General features: G+C 33.4%; 1 protein-coding gene and 1 long non-coding RNA gene across 4 annotated transcripts in view; both read right to left on the bottom strand.

Moving 5' to 3' along the window:
- LOC127723375 (MAM and LDL-receptor class A domain-containing protein 2-like) overlaps positions 1 to 21,363 on the bottom strand; it is a 210,865-nt gene that overhangs the window by 8,180 nt on the left and 181,322 nt on the right. The window contains exons 61-68 of one of the 3 annotated variants that reach the window (XR_007992046.1): positions 17,804 to 17,979; positions 17,121 to 17,234; positions 15,348 to 15,458; positions 7,598 to 7,712; positions 6,469 to 6,576; positions 5,312 to 5,349; positions 4,028 to 4,202; positions 738 to 831 (exon numbers count right to left, since the gene is read on the bottom strand). Coding sequence is in view for 1 of the 3 variants with exons in the window: in XM_052229951.1 (XP_052085911.1) it covers positions 560 to 831; positions 4,028 to 4,202; positions 5,312 to 5,349; positions 6,469 to 6,576; positions 7,598 to 7,712; positions 15,348 to 15,458; positions 17,121 to 17,234; positions 17,804 to 17,979 (1,109 nt within the window). In the remaining 2 variants the exon portion in view is untranslated. Of the gene's footprint in view, positions 1 to 559; positions 832 to 4,027; positions 4,203 to 5,311; positions 5,350 to 6,468; positions 6,577 to 7,597; positions 7,713 to 15,347; positions 15,459 to 17,120; positions 17,235 to 17,700; positions 17,980 to 21,363 lie in introns of those variants that run through there. The other 2 variants (XM_052229951.1, XR_007992047.1) reach the window with 2 other exon arrangements.
- Positions 12,421 to 13,839, bottom strand: LOC127723393 (uncharacterized). The gene is made up of 2 exons (XR_007992061.1): positions 13,036 to 13,839; positions 12,421 to 12,497 (listed from the first exon to the last, which is right to left on the bottom strand). It is a non-coding gene; the product is annotated as an uncharacterized LOC127723393 (long non-coding RNA).

Below are 21,363 nucleotides of genomic sequence, written 5' to 3'. Positions count from 1 at the left end.
AAAAATTTAAAAAGTTTTGGTTGAATGGTTCAAGAGTTACAGCAGGGACACGACTGGAATCACCAATTTTCAATCTTTCAAGGACCACAACTCCTGACCGGTGAAAGTGAAACTGAAAATCGTCAATACTGAACTTGATCTCCATTTTGTCATCAGTAACGACACATTAAAATTTGAAAAGCTTTGGTTGAACGGTTCATGAGTAAATGCATGGACTAGACTGGAAACACCATTTTTCAATCTTTAGAACCACAACTCCTGAACGGTGAAAAAGAAAATTGTCAATATTATTCTTGACCTCCATTTTGTCATCAGTAACAACATATTAAAATTCTAAAAGTTTTGGTTGAATGGTTCATGAGTTACAGCAGGAACACGACTGGAAACACCAATTTTCAATCTTTCAAGGACCACAACTCCTGAACGGTGAAAGTGAAATTATATATCAACGAACATACATTTTTTCTAATTAAAAAAAAAAATTGGTATTGGAAAAAATAAATAAATCCACATTATAACCTTGTTTTCACGGACTACAGTTAAGAAAATCAAACTTTACCAAATTCTCTATATCCCCAGCCTGTGACGTAACAGTTTTCAAAACTTTCTTTGACTTCTGTGGCCAGACAGGCAGGTCTTACATAGTTGTTATAAATAGCTGGCTGTGACAGTCTTACAATGGCAATGTCTGACAGGAAAGTATTACTGGATCCTTGGTAGTCTGGGTGAGCAGTTACCTGAGCTACGTTTAATCTTTGTCCATCATCACTTGCTCCGAGCATTTTTGATTCTTTAACTTCTCCTACATGAATCATATAACTGGTCCAACTTCTGGAAAAAGAAAAAAAAATCCTTTTTTTCGTAAGACAACTTCAAGAAATTAAAACAAAAAGACATTCATCTTTTTGCAACAGCTGTATTATGCAAAATAGCGACCCATTTATATAACTTGTACTTCTTATTATAGCTATTTTAAGAAATTTTCCTTTGATCTTATTGACTGATAATTTCCTTTCTCAGCACAGTAGAGTGATATGAAAAATTATCGCTAGAAACTAAGGGAGCACCTGCCGTTTTAAATGTTAACATCAACATCGTCGTAGGCAAAATAGCGATAAACAGATTATCATTGGTCATCTCAACTCGATTGCTTTTCCCGCTTTCGCTGTACCGGCTCAAGCGAGAAAATCAATCTCATTGAGATGACCAACGATAATCTATAATTATCGGCAATTTGCACATTTTTCTTTTGATCTTACTGCCTTATGTTTGTTAAGATTAGACAGGCCTTGATACTCAAAAATTTTGGGCAAAGACGTCACATTTTAGGGCAGCAATGTCATGTGTTTATGTCCATTTGTGTCAATCTATCAATGAAATGCATGTGACTTCATTAATACAACAGAATAACTATCACAATGTTTTGTATAATCCCAAGTCAAATTGAACTGCTATCATTAGCTGTTTTTTAGCTGTTATTTACCAGTTCTTCATATTTTTAGCAGTCTTTTAGCTGTTCATAGCAGTCCATCTAAAATGTTCACCATGTTCACCATTTTTTAGCATTCATCTTAGCAGTTTGAAAACCTTCTTAAACTGCTGTCAATTTGTCAATTGGACAACAGTTATGACAACAGTTCGATAGCAGTTTGATAGCAGTTTTGGTTTTAATCTTTGTTAAAAAAATGCTTGAATCTGGCTGTGTTTTCAGCTTGAAAGTAAACCTTTATTTGAAGATTATTTGATCATTTTCAAATGTGCATTTTGGCTCCAAGCTGTGTGTAAATACTTGCTGGTGAAAAATTGTATTTTTGTCAATAATAAAGTTTAATATTTTTGCTAAATGGAATACTTTCACACACCTGCACTACAGTAAGTTGAAGTATAGTTTAATGCATGTGTATTTTATGACTTAAACTTTGTAGAGGAAAACAGAAATCATACAGAAAGCCCAAAAAAAGGGGGATAGTTGTTTATTCACATAGAATATCTGGTTTACAGGATTGTGATAAAATACTAGCATAAACTTACAGTGCAAGATGTTATTTGAAAACAAAAAAAAAAAAGAATATTTTGATATAATTTTGTAAAAAAAACAAAAACAATCATACTCAAGAGTTGAAAAAAAGGGGGAGGGAATATTAGGGAAACCTAGGCTGAAAATAGCTGATTGGTTAGTATTGACCAAACAGTCCATTTAATGAACTTAATATACATGTATGTTTCTTAAGTTTGTTTCAGAAAGTGGAAACATAATATATTACATGTATTAAGAAATTAAAAAGAGGAGATAACTGTTGTCTTTTGGTCCACATGAAATATATATAGAGAGAGGCTTCAAATTAGTAGTATACATTTGGTAATTAAAGAATAATATAAAAGAATAACTTAAATCTGAAAATCACTTAGTCATGGTAATTAATAGTCTCTAGTAACCACTCTTATTGAATAAGTTGATTTTTATAAGCACTGATATTTAAAGTGCATTCTTAACCGTTCCTATTATTCGGCTACTGACATAATTAATAAGGGGTCTAATGCCAGGTACAGTACTCACAAAACATGTTTACAGCCCCTTAACAAGTCTGTGATTGGATTAAAATAGCATCATTTGATTGCAGTCTGCTAAAGTTACAAATATAAGTTACTACAACTTTTCGAAATTTCAACAAGACTTAAAATATTAGAATTTTATTTTTGCATTCATATCTTATACACTGTATATTCATGTACATGTACCTTCGTTTGTATTCCAACTTTTGGCAGATCTGATAGCATTCCATAGCAGTTTGTATGAATATTCATTATTGATAGCTGTTATTATAGCAGTTCTCATGAATATTCAGAGAAAATAGCAGTTTTGGAGTATCTCATTTAAATTTTTCGTCAAAAATATCTGCTAAATATATGTGAAGGCTGAATAAACTGCTAAGAAGCTGCTATGGAATGCTTTTGGAATGCCTATATGCAAATTAACCATTGCCTTGAATTTGGCAACTGTGAATGCTAATGAACTGCTAAAGAACAGCTGTCAAGTAAGAACTGTGAATGCTAATAAACTGCTTAAGAACTGCTGTCCACTTTGACTTGGGATTATTGGGTAAAAGTAGTTTTACTAATTAATTCATTTATTTCATATTTTCAACAACAAAAAAAAAAAACATTTTGTAAAGACAAATTGCCTTAAATTGTGTAAACTATATAACAAATATCAAGTCAATATCTTCAAGCATGATGAACAAAAGTGTGTAAAACTGATTATCTAAGTAAATTTTCTAATTCCAAGGACCATAACTCTGCACAAAATCATCAGACCGGGACAAAATTCGAACTTGCTCTGTAATTTGTCATGATAAAACTATATACCAATTATCAAATCAATATCTTCAAGCATGACAAAAAAAAGTGCGGAAAACTGATTATAAGAGTGAATTTTCTAAGTCCAAGGACCATTACTCTGCACAAAATTATCAGACCTGAACAAAATTCGAACTTGATCTGTAACTTGTCAGGATACAACAATACACCAAATATCTAATCAATATCTTCAAGCACGAAGAAATGTGGAAAACTGATTTGCTGGACTGACGGATGGACAGACAGACAGGCAGAGTGCAAACCTAAAGTCCCCTTCGACTTCGTCGGTAGGGGACTAAAAAGAATATTGGCATTTTACTGACTACCAGGCTTGCTTGACATTCTTGCAGATCAAGTCAGTATCAAATACAAAAATGCCATTATTCTATATGTAATGAACAAATAAGTTAAAATAGATTGTACCTTATTTTCTAACTCTTGACATTCTTCAACCTTTAAGGAAGGGGTCAATGGAACATCACAGACCAGAAAGAAAAATAAACAGTAGGCAACAAAAAATGTCTTTTATGACATAGGTTTCTTCACAATAGCATTCATTCCATCAAATAAAACCCTATGGAAAATTTGTCATTAAATTTCTACACTAGTGTGTTTCTCCAAAATTGGAAGAGCTAAATGAACAAGAGGCTATAAAGAGTGCAACACTTACTCTACACAATGAGCTGCCGTAATGGCATAGTACGGGCTGATTAAAGTTGCACCACATCCAGAACTTCCATCCATAAAAAACAGAGCTTGCCATGGCCACTCTCCTGGTATAGCATCATTTCCAAAGAGTATGTAGGATCCAACGGAGGTCGAGGAAACTGATGGAACTCCACATTCTGTAATACAAATAAGTGGATTATCTATTGCATGCTACAATGTCATAACAAGGCACTTTATATATGAACTAAAACTATAGGTTATAGGTTGAGAATCTTATTTTTTTTTCCATCAAAATCTCTCAATTTTTAACCTGGATTTTCAATTTCATTTCTTAAATATTATTATTAAAGCAATTGACTTACAATGTACCTTGCAAGGATCTAATAAACTAATCAAATGCTACAGTAAATGTATTAGATAAAAAGCAAAGTCACTTTTAAGGGTACTTGAGTGACCTGCCATGGTCAGATTCACAAGTACTTTAACACTTGTGTTTTATTTAAAAAAATATAAATATTAGCTGGCTCTTCTATGAAAACAAGATATTTGGAACAAAATTAAATCAAATGCAAATTAAAGCAAAATGTTTGAACCATTCCAGAAACAAAAGTCCTTAATTTCTGTCAACAAATAAAATATTCTTCACTACACCAGCAATGTTTGTTTCAGTTTTTGAATTTCCTGTTGGTTGGTAAAGCTCCTAACAACATTTGAGAATTTCTGGTTGGTTGGTGTAGCTCCCAACAACCTTTGAGAATTTCCTGTTGGTTGGTGAAGCTCCCAACAACCTAGGAGAATTTCCTGTTGGTTGGTGAAGCTCCCAACAACCTAGGATAATTTCTTGTTGGTTGGTGTAACTCCCAACAACCTTTGAGAATTTCCTGTTGGTTGGTGAAGCTCGGAACAACCTTTGAGAATTTCCTGTTGGTTGGTGAAGCTCCCTACAACCTTTGAGAATTTCCTGTTGGTTGGTGAAGCCCCCAACAACCTTTGAGAATTCCCTGTTGGTTGGTGAAGCTCCCAAAAACCTTTGAGATTTTCCTGTTGGTTGGTGAAGACCCCAACAACCTTTGAGAATTTCCTGTTGGTTGGTGAAGCTCCCAACAACCTTTGAGAATTTCCTGTTGGTTGGTGAAGCTCCGAACAACCTTTGAGAATTCCCTGTTTGTTGGTGAAGCTCCCAACAACCTTTGAGACTAAACAACTTTTAATATATTATGGGGAAGTTATCGTTTATGATAATTTCAGTTTTTGCTTATTGTAATTGAAATAGTTTTCTACTCACCAATATCTCCACACTGAAGTGTTAATGCATTACACGACCTGCAAAGATACATAAATTGTCATTAATAAAAGTACTATTTCACCACTCATTTGAACCGAACTAATAGGGGAATACACTTTTTAACAAAATTAATGTGATTTTTTTTTATTGAGTTTACACCAACTTGACTTCCAGTTTAAGAATATTCAATTCTAATACAATTTTCTATGTAAAGATATTTTTTATTGGATGAGATCTGCTGTCATTAGATTTTTTTTATATTACCGATTTTTAACTCCAGTAGATATAATTTTTCTACAAGTTACCATATCTGTGATAGGACATTCTGGTTCTCAGTAAAAGCATCTAAAAGAAATAAACTCATGCTTACACTCTTTGCAATTGTGGGAAAAAAATAACTGTTTTCCAATGATTTTGTCATGTATAGAAAACATAAAACAGATAAATTTTTCCTTGAATTGAACCAACTGTAGGCTTATTTTTACTTCTTTTCAATGCTCTTACCTGACCGAGTACCAGAATGTCCTATCCCAGAGTAGGTAACTTGTCGAAACATTATTTACTCCAGAGTCCAAAGTTGGTAATATGAAAATAGTGCGTTCCATGTTGAAGGTCAGAGCAATTGGCAGCACCATTGTGCAATCCCAGCCAATGTTTTTTTTATCCTATTTTAAACATTTTGCTAGAAAAGGAATATCAGTAATATGTTTGAAGATTTGTTATCATCAATTTGTGATTTGACTGTGGCAAATCTTCAAACACAGTAGTTTTGTTCTTTTAATTCAAGGGAGCAAGAAAATGGCCCATTGATTGGTTGACTTATTGTTTGGTGTGTGAACACAAGGATGGACATAGGTCTTTCTATATATAAGTTTCATCCACAAATATAGTATGAAAACTAATATGTAACCATTAATGTATTGAACATATATTTGCATATAACATAGATTCATTTATATTCCTGGCTACCAATTTTCTTAGATATAATATGGTAATTTATACTTTTGTGGATATTTGATTTCATTCTTTTTACAAATTGTGCTTACAAATCTATAGGATATTTGTACTCTGCTGAACTTTTAAATTTGTGGTATCCCTATACCCAGGAAATCACCTAAAATAAGTATTTCATGAATATATCCACATTAAATACTTACATTTGAGGGTTTAACACATAGTTAGTGATGATACCGGTAGGATTGGAAGCAGACTGTGCCAGAAACCCATCAGTTATTGATACTCCAGCAGAGTAACTACTGTATGGTCTGAAAATAAAACAAATATAAAAATTAACACTGATAAAAACCTTAATAAACGTTAGAAAGATCTGTAAGTGAAAACATCAAACATATTTTAGCTGCTAAAAAAATGAAGAAAATGACCACTTTTTGCCCCAAAGAAAGTTTCTACATATATAACAACTTAGATCTGGACCTTTATATACACTAACTGGAGTAATTCTTGAATAAAATACAGGTCAAAATGACCCAGTTGATTGGACCATTGATACTGTCAAACCTCTGTCCACAAATAAAATGGAAAAAAATCCCTAACATTTCTTGCATAGGATCTGGACGTATACACAAACAGTTTCCTAGAAAACTGTAAGACACATATTAATACTTTTAATTTTATAAACATTATTCTAAATTTGTACCTTTAAAAGGTTTGCTTTATATCCTTGGTAAATTGGTTGATTCAAAAACTGTACTCTCTTGTATTTTTTATACAATAAAACAAAAATAAGCAAAACAAGGGTATCCCCAAATATTTTTCTTTTTTTTGGTGATTCTTTTGTTGGATTATGAGCTTAATTGCCAAAATGAATTTTATATAAGTTCACTTTCAATTATATTTAATTGGACTTTGCCTTGATTAGACCTATCATTTTTAGTTATTAGTCTCTTTCTTTAGGTTCTATGTATTTTGTGATTACAAATGATCTCGACTATTTACTTTCTGCTATATATAAACACATTAATATTTTGCAAACCAATAGCAAGTGATTCTGTACTTAGATGACCAATAGCCAATTAGATATGTATACTGATATGTGTGTAAATGATGTGTATGTGTGTAAATGATGTGTATACATGTGTGCATGTTTTACATACCCATATCCAGTGATGCTACAGAGATATTCTGCTAGTATCTGATCATTTAAATAACATAATGTTGTCCATACACCATCTGTATATACTGATATGTGTGTAAATGATGTGTATGTGTGTAAATGATGTGTATGTGTGTAAATGATGTGTATACATGTGTGCATGTTTTACATACCCATATCCAGTGATGCTACAGAGATATTCTGCTAGTATCTGATCATTTAAATAACATAATGTTGTCCATACACCATCTGTATATACTGATACTTGACCATCGTCTTGTCGTTTAACTGCCAAAAAAAATCAAAGCATTGTCGATGTTGTGATCCAGCCATATTCATAGCTAGTCTGATATTCTTTCTGACCAAACTTTTTCCAATATTTTTTTTTCTCTTTTCATTTCCAATCTAACTGTAAAATTTCTGTGTTATTGTCAAAAGGTAGGGAATTTTGCAATATTGATGCAAATATTGAAATATTGATAGATATATTAATATTTCAATTTTAAACACTGTCAGATTTTTTTATAAATATTTGCAATTTAATGGAATTGACAAGAATGGAAAGGGAAATCTTCAAACAAGTATCATATTTTGTATATGCCATTAATAATAATTGGCTTAATAGTTTCCAGAAAGAGGCCTTGGAAATGTGCTTTCTCAAAAACAAAAATTAAAAAAAATAATAACTGTTTTTTATCTAAATTGTTGTTCAATTTTCATTAAGAAAAAATTCATTTCCTGTATTCAAATTTAAATGTACAAATACCTAATGCTGAGATATTTCCAATTACTGTTAATTAGCAATATAATGGGATATAAATGGAGAACAAACAAATAAATTGTATTGCAGAAAATGCTCAGGTAAGAGTTTTTTATTGTTTCAACCAAATTTCTGATTATTGTAACTAATTAATTAGAATTTGATTAATGACTTATGTCAGATGATGACACTGATTTTACAAGAGAAATAAAAATTTGCTTGCTTTTTTTTATACATATTTTTTTCATTTTTTGTCTTTTCTTTAAAAAAAAAATATATACATCTGATTAATCATTTAGCAAGCTTACACACACAATTAACAGAATATTTTAATGTAGTGTAGATCACAATAAATAATACATTTGTAGGCTTACTATAGAGGTCAAGAATGTGCATATGTGTATTCACTAAGGTGTGTAATAAATTGTGTCTATCTAATTATGTAACAGGCCATGAGATATTAACTGTGGTAAATTAAGCCTGGGGTTGTTTCCAATTAACACTTACACCTTTGAGTGTAATTATTTGAAAATCATGACAGTTGATAATCATACTGACTCTTACTTGCCTATAGATGGAAAGAATTGGAGTAACAGCATTTCAAAAAAGTGTGGGAATCAACTTAGATATATTAATACACATGTTGACCTACATTATATTGAACAACAACTTACACAAGCTTAAGATACTAATATAATACTTTCAAAATTCTTATCAACTGATTCAATTGATGCACAAATACTTTTTCAAATTAGTTCATAAATAGTAAATCATTATAAATTTTGATTAATTAAAACATTACAAAGGAACTATATGCAAGTGTATATCTAAAATAAAAGGGTTGTTCAACCAATCTTTTCTCAATTTAAGGGAAAATAACATGTCAAAAGTTGGCAGTTGATAATATAAATGGTGTAGAAAGTTTCTGCAAGTCATATAAACACATAATTAGTTTCATGTTATGTCTTCAACTTAGTATTCTGCACCATCTCCAAAAACAGAGTGATCGCATAGATCCAGCATGGCTGAATCAAAAAGGAATAGAGAATGACTCAAATAAGTATATCATTTGAGCTGCGATAGATAGAAATATACCTTATGTAAATGAATATGACATATATATATATGAACTTCTGTTAAATCATTTCAGGTGGTTTAAATCTCTACGCAAAGTCTGTAACTGTTTGAAAATTGAGTTGATATAAGAACCCAACAAAACAAACTAAAACTAATCTTTTATTTCATATATAAATGTTCCAAAATCAATCAAAGTCTTCTACACCTACATGTATAGGTGCACTTGACTAAGGTCGATTTCTATCCGACGTCGCTCATTTGTGAACAAACTTCTTTGAATAAAGACTACCTCAATTACCGTCATTTCAAACAAGATAGAAAGTCAAATTATCTCAATCTTCCCTCTTTAAGATCCACTTGTTCAATTATATCTGTTTTCCAAGATGTTGGTCTATCAGTTCCAGAAATTTCCTTTCCACATATTTGACACAAACTATATATCTTCTTGCTCACTTATTTAATAGTTTACTCCCTTTGTGTCTTCTAACAACCTCATAGTTAAGGAAGAGTGGCTCAGATATTATTGATATCTGTTTTGACCTCCCAATATATAAGGCACTTTTTTTCTTTCAGTCAGACAGACTAGTTAAGGAAGAGTGGCTCAGATATTATTGATGTCTGTCTTGACATCCTGATATATTAGGCACTTTTTTCTCAGTCAGACTGACTATCAAAAGGTGTCTAAGTAAATGTGTGCCAGAATGTATTTACAAAAATAGCATTAAATACCACATTAGTCATGGGAATTGTTGATGGATTGATTGTTACATGCTTAATGTCTAGTGGCAAATATTTCATGAATATTCAGGACAAAAACAAGTAACCATAAATACAATAGGTTGGTTGTTTTGGTTTTGGGGATGGCAACTGTAAAGTTATGACAATTTTAAATGGAAATCAAAAATTCACCCAAATGGCAGTCTTAACTGATGCTGTGATCTTGAACTTTTGGCATTTAATGACCTTTATATCAGCAAAGGTTTTTTTCATGAAATGCAATAGCTTATATTTTCATATACTAGTGTACTATTGACAGAAATGACACCCTAAGGAACACGCTGAAATGTCTCGCCTTCTTTACTAACCATTGATATTATGTTGATAGTCCTAAATATAAAGCTTTACTACAACTATCACATAAACTTAACATGATCCAAGAAAATGAGGTCAAGGTCATATAAACCAAACGAGAAATACATGTACACCTTCCAATCATTCAATACACTAAATATAGTTGACCTATTGCTTATAGTTTTTAAGAAACAGACTTAACCAAGAAAACTAAACATTGACCAATGAACCATGAAAATGAGGTCAAGGTCAGATGAACTATGCCAGACAGCTTACAATCCATCCATACAACAAATATAGTTGACCTATTGCTTATAGTATGAGAAAAACAGACCAAAACACAAAAACTTAACTCTGAGCAATGAACCTTGAAATTGAGGTCAAGGTCAAATAAAACCTGTGAGACTGGCATGTACATCATAAAATATTTCCATACACCAAATATAGTTGACCTATTGCATATAGTATTAGAAAAAAAGACCAAAACTTAAAAAATTAACTTTGACCACTGAACCATGAAAATGAAGTCAAGGTCAGATGACACCTGCCAGTTGAACATGTACACCTTACAATCATTCCATACACCAAATATAGTAGACCTATTGCATACAGTATAAGAAAAACAGAACAAAACACAAAAACTTAACTATAACCACTGAACCATGAAAATGAGGTCAAGGTCAGATGACACCTGCCAGTTGGACATGTACACCTTACAATCCTTCCATACACCAATTATACTAGACCTATTGCTTATAGTATCTGAAATATGGACTTGACCACCAAAACTTAACCTTGTTAACTGATCCATGAAATAAGGTCAAGGTCAAGTGTAAACTGTCTGACTGGTATGAGGACCTTGCAAGGTAAGCACATACCAAATATAGTTATCCTATTATTCATAATAACAGAGAAATTAACATTACAAAAAATCTTAACTTTTTTCAAGTAGTCACTGAACCATGAAAATGAAGTCAAGGACAATGGACATTTGACAGACTGAAACGTCGTAACATAAGGCATCTATATACAAAGTATGAAGCAATCAGGTCTTCTAGCTTCTAAAATATAAAGCTATTAAGAAGTTAGCTAATGTCGCCGCCGGATCATTATCCCTATGTGGAGCTTTTTTTGACAAAAGTCGCAGGCTAGCCAAAAACTAATCATTGACCAATGAACCATGAAAATGAGGTCAAGGTCAGATGAACCAAGCAAGGCAGACATGCACAGCTTACAATCCTTCCATACAACAAATATAGTTGACCTATGGCTTTATAGTTTAAGAAAAACAGACCAAAACACAAAAACTTAACACTGAGCAATGAACCTTGAAAATGAGGTCAAGGTCAAACAAGAAATGATTGTAACAGGATGCTGTTACGAAGTCTCCCAAACGAAGCTCCCATAATTCGTAATTCCCAGGGTCGCCTGACATTGGGCAACGTCCAGTGAAAATTGGTTTGGTCCAGTAAAGTTATATGCATTAGTGATGCCTGGGGACTAACCTTGTATATCATTCAAATCATCTTGGCATGACAAACCAGAATATATATGGTTTAGGGGTGGGGATCTCGACCATTTACAAGATACTAGAACATTGGGGGTGGAGAGGAACCCCTGGGGACTGGCCCTATACGTCATTCAAATGTTCATTACAAGACGAACAGGAATATATATGGTTTAGGGGTGGGGATCTCAACCATTTACAAGATATTAGAACTTTCTCAAATAGCAGGGGGTCGGGATGACCCCTGGGGACTAACCCTGTATATCATTCAAACCATCTTAGCATGACAAACCAGAATATATATGGTTTAGGGGTGGGGATCTTAACCACTTAGAAGATATTTGAACTTTCTTAAATGGCAGGGGGTGGGGGTGACCCCTGGGGACTAACCCTGTATAACATTTGATGTGCTTTATTATGACAAACCATAATATATATGGTTTAGGGGTGGGGATCTCGACCATTTACAAGATATTAGAACTTTCTCAAATGGCAGGGGGTCAGGATGACCCCTGGGGACTAACCCTGTATATCATTCAAACCATCTTATCATGACAAACCAGAACATAAATGGTTTAGGGGTGGGGATCTTGACCACTTACAAGGTATTAGAATTTTCTTAAATGGCAGGGGGTGGGGGTGACCCCTGGGGACTAACCTTGTATTTCATTTGATGTGCTTTATCATGACAAACCAGTATATATATGGTTTAGGGGTGGGGATCTCGACCATTTACAAGATATAAGAACTTTCTCAAATGGCAGGGGGTCGGGATGACCCCTGGGGACTAACCCTGTATATCATTCAAACCATCTTAGTATGACAAACCAGAATATATATGGTTTAGGGGTGGGGATCTTGACCACTTAGAAGATATTAGAACTTTCTTAAAAGGCAGGGGGTGGGGGTGACCCCTGGGGACTAACCCTGTATTACATTTGATGTGCTTTATCATGACAAACCAGAATATATATGGTTTAGGGGTGGGGATCTCGACCATTTACAAAGATATAAGAACTTTCTCAAATGGCAGGGGGTCAGGATGACCCCCTGGGGACTAACCTTGTATATCATTCCAACCATCTTAGCATGACAAACCAGAATATATATGGTTTAGGGGTGGGGATCTTGACCACTTAGAAGATATTAGAACTTTCTTAAATGGCAGGGGGTGGGGGTGACCCCTGGGGACTAACCCTGTATTTCATGTGATGTGCTTTATCATGACAAACCAGAATATATATGGTTTAGGGGTGGGGATCTCGACCATTTACAAGATATTAGAACTTTCTCAAATGGCAGGGGGTCGGGATGACCCCTGGGGACTAACCCTGTATATCATTCAAACCATCTTAGCATGACAAACCAGAATATATATGGTTAAGGGGTGGGGATCTTGACCACTTAGAAGATATTAGAACTTTCTTAAATGGCAGGGGGTGGGGGTGACCCCTGGGGACTAACCTTGTATTTCATTTGATGTGCTTTATCATGACAAACCAGAATATATATGGTTTAGGGGTGGGGATCTCGACCATTTACAAGATATTAGAACTTTCTCAAATGGCAGGGGGTCGGGATGACCCCTGGGGACTAACCCTGTATATCATTCAAACCATCTTAGCATGACAAACCAGAATATATATGGTTTAGGGGTGGGGATCTTGACCACTAAGAAGATATTAGAACTTTCTTAAATGGCAGGGGGTGGGGGTGACCCCTGGGGACTAACCCTGTATTTCATTTAATGGGCTTTATCATTTAGAACATTTTCAATTAAAAAGAATGTGTCTATCACAAACGGTTTTCAATTTATAATCATTTGAAAATTTAAAAAAATAAAATCCCATAGGGTTCTATAGTAAAACCCTCTTTTCTTTTTGCCCCTCAAAGTACCCCTTTATAAACCCCATTGCACAAACAAAACCCTGATTGCACCACTAGACATGTTAGTCTAACATATTGTGAAACCCTAAGTTAATCTGACAAGCGGTTTTGGAGAACAGGTGCGGACAAGTTCAAATTTAAAAGCGGCGGAAGAAGAAGAAGAAGAAGAAGAAGAAGAAGAAGAAGAAGAAGAAGAAGAAGAAGAAGAATAATAATAATAATAAGAACTGAGCAAAAACAATAAGTCTTCCCAAACTTCGTTTGGGAGACTTAATAAAACCTGTGAGACTGACATGTACATCATAAAATATTTCCATACACCAAATATAGTTGACCTATTGCATATAGTATCAGAAAAAAAGGCTCAAACTCAAAAACTTAACTTTGACCACTGAACCTTGAAAACGAGGTCAAGGTCAGATGACACCTGCCAGTTGGACATGTACACTTTACAATCATTCCATATACCAAATATAGTAGACCTATTGCATAAAGTATAAGAAAAACAGATCAAAACACAAAAACTTAACTATAACCACTGAACCATGAAAATGAGGTCAAGGTCAGATGACACCTGCCAGTTGGACATGTACACCTTACAATCCTTCCGTACACCAAATATACTAAACCTATTGCTTATAGTATCTGAGATATGGACTTGACCACCAAAACTTAACCTTGTTCACTGATCCATGAAATAAGGTCAAGGTCAAGTGAAAACTGTCTGACAGGATGAGGACCTTGCAAGGTAAGCACATACCAAATATAGTTATCTTATTATTCATAATAACAGAGAAATTAACATTACAAAAAATCTTAACTTTTTTCCAAGTAGTCACTGAACCATGAAAATGAGGTCAAGGACAATGGACATGTGACAGACGGAAACTTCGTAACATAAGGCATCTATATACAAAGTATGAAGCATCTAGGTCTTCCGCCTTCTAAAATATAAAGCTATTAAGAAGTTAGCTAATGCCTGCTTCCGCCGGATCACTATCCCTATGTCAAGCTTTTTGTGACAAAAGTCGCAGGCTCGACAAAAACTATAGTAGATTTTTGTACACTAGCATATTTCATCCAAAGGGAAAAAAGAACACGGTCAGAAATGATTCAATGCTACATTTCAAACACTTGCTTATCAACATGTAATTAGTATTCTGTACTTATTTTAACTAAAAACAATCTTATTATACTTAGGTATGAATAAAAAAGAAAAAAAGTTTGTATAAACAGCATGTTTAAACTTGTGTTTTATCTATTAAACCGTTATTTTTTGGTTAGGTGATTTTCAAGTACCGATTTATAAAGTATGTTATCTTAATTTATTATATGTACCTTTTATTTGTCGACTGATTGTCATTGAGTTTTAAAGGTCGAGGATTTAGATCTTAAAAGAATAAGTTTTTTTGTTAATGTGTCTGTCAAAAGTCAGGAACTGTGATTTTTTTTGGTCATCTTTTAATGTTTTACACACTTTATTTATTCAAAATTCTCCTGCAATCAACATTTTGTACTATATCAGTTATTGTTTGTCTTCTTAGTATGTACATAATTATAAAATTGATAAAAATAAAAAAATTATTGACAAGCAACCTCTGCCTCCTATTTATACACATACCACATCTATATTCATCTGATTTATCCGAGCACTGTGGAACTCCATCACAACGGTTCATAAGTGGTACACATTCATGGTTACTGCATTCAAACTCATCACTTCCACATGTGGCTAAAAAATAGAAATGAGAATTTAATATACAATAAGATAATTACTGTAAATTCAGAAATTATTGTGATGTTTTTATTATTGCGAAAAATGCGACAGAGTTATAATCGCAATAATTTAAACTTGCATTTTAGTCTAAAATGACAAAATTGCAATAATAAATGCGCGCAATAATTTCTGAATTTACAGTATTGTAAATTCCAATTTTTTTTATAACTGAACATGAGTGTGGCCACACCCAAATTTAAACTTTTAATATGACACTCCTCCGTGCTTAAAAACAAAGCCATGATCTAATTCCAATAAAACATAGGGAACACTTCCTAGACATCACAATTGAGTTTGCAACATCATTTGTATTTTAAACAGCGCTTGGGATCAAACTGGACATTTCTATGGGATTTTCTTGCCGTAAAATTCAATAGAATATTTTTATTCTGGATCATGAATATGTTTGATTCATATCAATTTCATTACCAAAAACTCTTACTAAACACTGATTTCTGACATGTCTGACATCATTTAAATATTTTATGGGCAAACTGGATCCCTGCATCCTTGGACTTACAAGGTCATTTTGCCTGCTTCACATTTTGAAGCATCCATTTTTATTCCTATGCCCATTTTTCATCAACACCTACAGAAATATATTAAAGGGGCACTATAGCTACGAGATATATAAAAAATATAAAATATGATTTTTTTTGTTCAATCATTAATGAAAGTGAAATAGTGAAATAATATATCGCTTTTAGCAGCCAGCATGGTTCAACTTTGTCAAAATAAGCTAAGAAACATTGATGATGAATTATTCACTTGCAAGTGAATAATTCGACCTCATTGAATCCGTATTCATGTGAACTTCAATTTAACCCCTTAGCTAGAGATGGATACTGCATGCATTGTGCGTGTTCAATTATTTAAAGGAAAAGAATGTCAACAATGAAAGTGATACAAAGGTAAATCATTTGATTGACTGATTCAATCCACAAAAATCATTCTTATACAGGTAAAAACAATGATTAACATATATTTTTAATCTATTATATGAAATTAAACGGACATAGAAAAATCCAAATGCACGAGTCTGATATCTACTTATATCTATATTTATATTTATATCGCTTATATGGCAATCAGAGGTCTTCGGGGGTCAACTCGACAGTTAATAAGATGGCGTCTTGACTAGAATACACACGAAACGAAGCTACATATTATTGAGCCCATGCCCGGTATATTGTTTATTTTAGACTTTTTATAATTTGGATAAATGTTTTACATTGTTATATCAAATATGAGAATTTGAGTCAAATCGGTGAACAAGAATTTGACAGCTAGTGCCCCTTTAATTTGATCATCTATTATCTACATCTGAGCTGTGATATGGAAATTATTCAAATTAAGATATTCTTCCCTTTGCTCAACAAACAGACGTAGATTTTATGCACAACAAACTCACAACTAATGTAACACAATGTGGTCTAAAACCAAATACTTGACGTAGATTTTATGCACAACTAACGTCATAAAATGTTGTCCTAGACCAAATACCTTGACGGAAAGATAACGATTGGAGTCAAGCCTATTGCATTCAGATGTCTGTTTATCCCAGTTCTTATATCACAAATGAAATCACATTAAATACATTCACACTCAAACACATACCACAGTTTTGTTCATCTGCCAAGTTTGGACAATCAACATTTCCGTTGCACAAAAGGTCCATAGATATGCATGTAGAATTAGGACCACCACAATTGAACTCATTCTCAAAACATTCTGCAAAAAAAAAGATAACATAAACTGTTTGTTTTTCATTCTTTTTCAAACATTGTTTTGCTTGAAGTATAAATAAGTTAATGCAAAATTAAAGTCATCTCCATTTCAATGATGTTATATATATTAGAAATAGACACTTATTTAGCGCAGTATAATGACTTATACAGTCAGACCTGTACACCTAAACCATAAAAACTGGCTTTTGGTAAACATCCTTTCAATCTCAAATGTACAAAATGAAGAATTTATAATGACCTTCCTTAAATTACTCTCACGTTTGGTTAAAATTGATTTAGAAATCAATTAATCAATCACTGCTTTAACATCCAGAAGCATGTTATCAAAGTTACTGTTATCACATACCTATATTAGAGCAGTCAATAGCCACTATATCACCACACAAGAGGTGAGCATGCTCAAGAGGAACTAAAATAAGGTGCAGATCCTGATCATCGTTATCAAATACCTGTATTAGAGCAGTCAATAGCCACTATATCACCACGCAAGAGGTGAGCATGCTCAAGAGGAACTAAAATAAGGTGCAGATCCTGATCATCGTTATCAAATACCTGTATTAGAGCAGTCAATAGCCACTATATCCATATAGCTTAATGTGCAGGAAACTACACTATGAGCACATTCTGTCAGATCAGCCTCTGTGCCATCACAGAAAAACCTGTAACCAAACCCTGTTCTCTCTGTCCTTCCTCTACCATATTCTGATTTGCTGTGCATTCTTGAATTACTAAAATATAAAATATATGCCAAATGAAATTAAGTTATTACAAACTTTTTGATAAAGTAAAATATGTGTGAAACAAAATATGATATTTCATCAGGAGTTTGTGCATGCCATTTGTAACAGAACTGAACTAGAGGCTCTCAAGAGCCTGTGTCGCTCACCTGTATCTACTGTGGTTTTGGAAATCATGTAAAATAAGGTTAAAATCATAATAAATAGTATTAGATACCCCAATAATGATTTAGACCAAGTTTGGTTTAATTTGGCCCAGTAGTTAAATTAAAAGCAGGTCATCCCATTGTAGTCTTACAATATATATATAGTAACTGAAGACCCCTTATCATTATTTAAATTAGTTTTCAAGTTGTGACCATCTGAAATTGTTTTTTTACATTTTTCCCATAGACTTCTATAGTAAACCCCTATGTTCTATATTTAGGCATGGCGGCCATCTTGGTTGATGGGCGTGGTCACTGGATACATTTCTAAAACTAGATACCCTAAGGATGATTTAGGCCAAGTTTGGTTTAATTTGGCCCAGTAGTTTCAAAGAAGATTTTTGTAAAAGATTACAAAAACTTAAATTGTGAAAAATTGACTTTAAAGGGCAATAACTCCTTAAGGGGTCAATTGACAATTTTGGTCATGTTTGACTTATTTGTAGATCTTACTTTGCTGAACAATTTTGCTGTTTACAGTTTATCTCTATCTATTATAATATTCAAGTTAATAACCAAAAACTGCAAAATTTCCTTAAAACTGCCAATTCAGAGGCAGCAACCCAACAATGGATTGTTTGATGCATCTGAAAATTTCAGGGCAGATAGATCTTGACCTAATGAACATTTTTACCCATGTCAGATTTGCTTTAAATGCTTCAGTTTCAGAGATATAAGCCAAAAACTGCATTTGACCCCTATGTTCTATTTTTAGCCATGGCAGCCATCTTGGTTGATAGGTGGGGTCATCAGATATATTTTTTACAACTAGATATCATAAGGATGCTTTAGGCCAAGTTTGGTTTTATTTGGCCTGGTAGTTTCAGAGGAGAAGATTTTTGTAAAAGTTAACAGATGACGACGATGACGGATGACGATGACGGATGACGGACGCCAAGTGATTAGAAAAGCTCACTTGGCCCTTTTGGGCCAGGTGAGCTTAAAGGAATAGGAAATAGGGGGCTCCAGTAGGGTATACGTGTAGGACTCTAAAGTGCGTTGGTACTCTAAAGTGCTATGGTCATGCTAAAGTGCGATTGTCTACACTAAAGTACGATGGTGTCTCACGCTAAAGTGCGATGGTTGTTTGTTTGCTAAAGTACGATGGTATATCACTCTGTGATTAAAGCACATGGATGTTAAAAAATAGTCTTTTTGCAAAAGCTAGTATGCTAAGGTATAACATATGTGATAGGCTTTATAATTTACTGGTAGGCTTAAGTGATTGTTTCTAAATTTAGAAGACAGGCAACCACGTAATAATTGCTAAAAAGGTAATTTAGGTGTCTCAAAATACTACATTTTCTGTAAATGATTTTTTAACAATTCAGGCGTATTAAATATTTGGATAATTGGTGTAGCTTGCCGTTCACACAGTCTATCACTAATGTGAACATCTACCCTTACAGTCGTCATTGTAAATTACAAATACAAAATTTGTTCATTGTCGGAATATAAGTAACATTTATTTGTTTAAGCTCTACTATAAACGAGAGAAAAAGGCGATGTTCTCTGAGCTTTCTCCTTTTACGTAGCGAGTACAAGTACATGTTACATTTTCCTACAATGTACAAACTACTGTTTTAGCCGACAATTTATAATTTACGCATGAAAACATGTACCTTTATTTTACCGACGTTACTTTTCAATAAAATCGACACTATCTTTACGGGAACCGCAAAGTAAACTACAACATAAACAATGATTCAAATTTAATGTATCCGTCCGCTTCCAATAGAAGCAGGATACAGGATAATTATGCGTATACTATTTTGTATCTATATAGTAAAATGGTCAACTGCAGGATACAAGTCCTTCTTCCAGCACCCCAAAATAAACCACATTTTCTACAGCCGAGAAAGCACAGTTAGGTTTAAATTAATTAAGTCATGGACATTTGGTTTAAAAGTTGTTAATCAAATATTCTTAATTTATCTTCCGGCATGTACATTTTTGGTTTGTATAAACGACTGTTAAAGTCATAATCCAACTACGTTTCTTACGTCTACATTTTCGCAGACCGTCGGACTTTAGCGTATGGAGACATCGCACTTTAGCGCAGACCATCACACTTTAGCGTGACCATCGTACTTTAGTGTCCCCATTGCACTTTAGAGTCCTACATACGTACCCCACTTAAGTCACAATTTCACTTTAAAAAATTGCTTTAGGTAATGAAGTCACTTTTACGCAAATTTGACAGGTTTATGTCTAACAATAAAAGAACACAGTTCCAATGTCCCCCGCGTTGCACATATTTTATCTATCCAGGGTACAAGGGCAATAACTAAAAAAACACTTTTATTTTGGTTCTCTAAAACTTTTTATAAATATCTTAGAAAAATGAAGGCTTGAGAGCAAATACAATGCGATTTCAGATATAATTAATATTTCCAAGGGGGCATAATTCTTTAAAAATATTTGATCAGCACTTATTTCTAAAAGTGTCAAAGACATTGCTGATATAAACATATGATAAAAGTTTCATCAAATTCTGGCAAGAATTGCACACATGAGAGCACTAACAATGCAATTATCCTTGTAAACAATATTTCCAAGGGGCATAACTCTTTAAAAAATCATTGATCGGCACTGATTTTGCAACTCGTCAAAGACATTGCTGATATATAAACCTTATTTTCAAAATTGTCAAAGACATTGCTGATATAAACCTATGATATAAGTTTCATAGAATTCTGGCAAGAATTGCACACGTGAGAGCACTAACAATGCAATTTTCCATATAATCAATATTTCCAAGGGGCACAACTCTTTAAAAAAAAATTAATCGGCACTGATTTTCCAACTCGTCAAAGACATTGCTGATATAAACCTATAATATAAGTTTCATAAAAATCTGGCAAGAATTGTACACATGAGAGCGCTCACAAGGCAATTTTCCATATAATATATCCAAGGGGCATTACTCTTTTAAAAATAGTTGACTGGCACTGATTTTCTAACTTGTCAAAGACATTGCTGATATATACCCAAGATATAATTTTCATAAAATGCTGGCAGTAATTGTGCATATGAGAGCACTTACAATGCAATTTTCCATATAATTAATGTTTTCAAGGGGCATAACTTTTAAAAATATTTGATCAGCACTTATTTTCAAAAGTGTCAAAGACATTGCTGATATAAAACTATGATATAAGTTTCATAA

Source organism: Mytilus californianus, unplaced genomic scaffold, assembly GCF_021869535.1.
Source record: "Mytilus californianus isolate M0D057914Y unplaced genomic scaffold, xbMytCali1.0.p SCAF_13, whole genome shotgun sequence".
NCBI lineage: Eukaryota > Metazoa > Mollusca > Bivalvia > Mytilida > Mytilidae > Mytilus > Mytilus californianus.
Note: the sequence above shows the minus strand (reverse complement) of the source record. Positions and strands in the feature narration are given on the sequence as shown.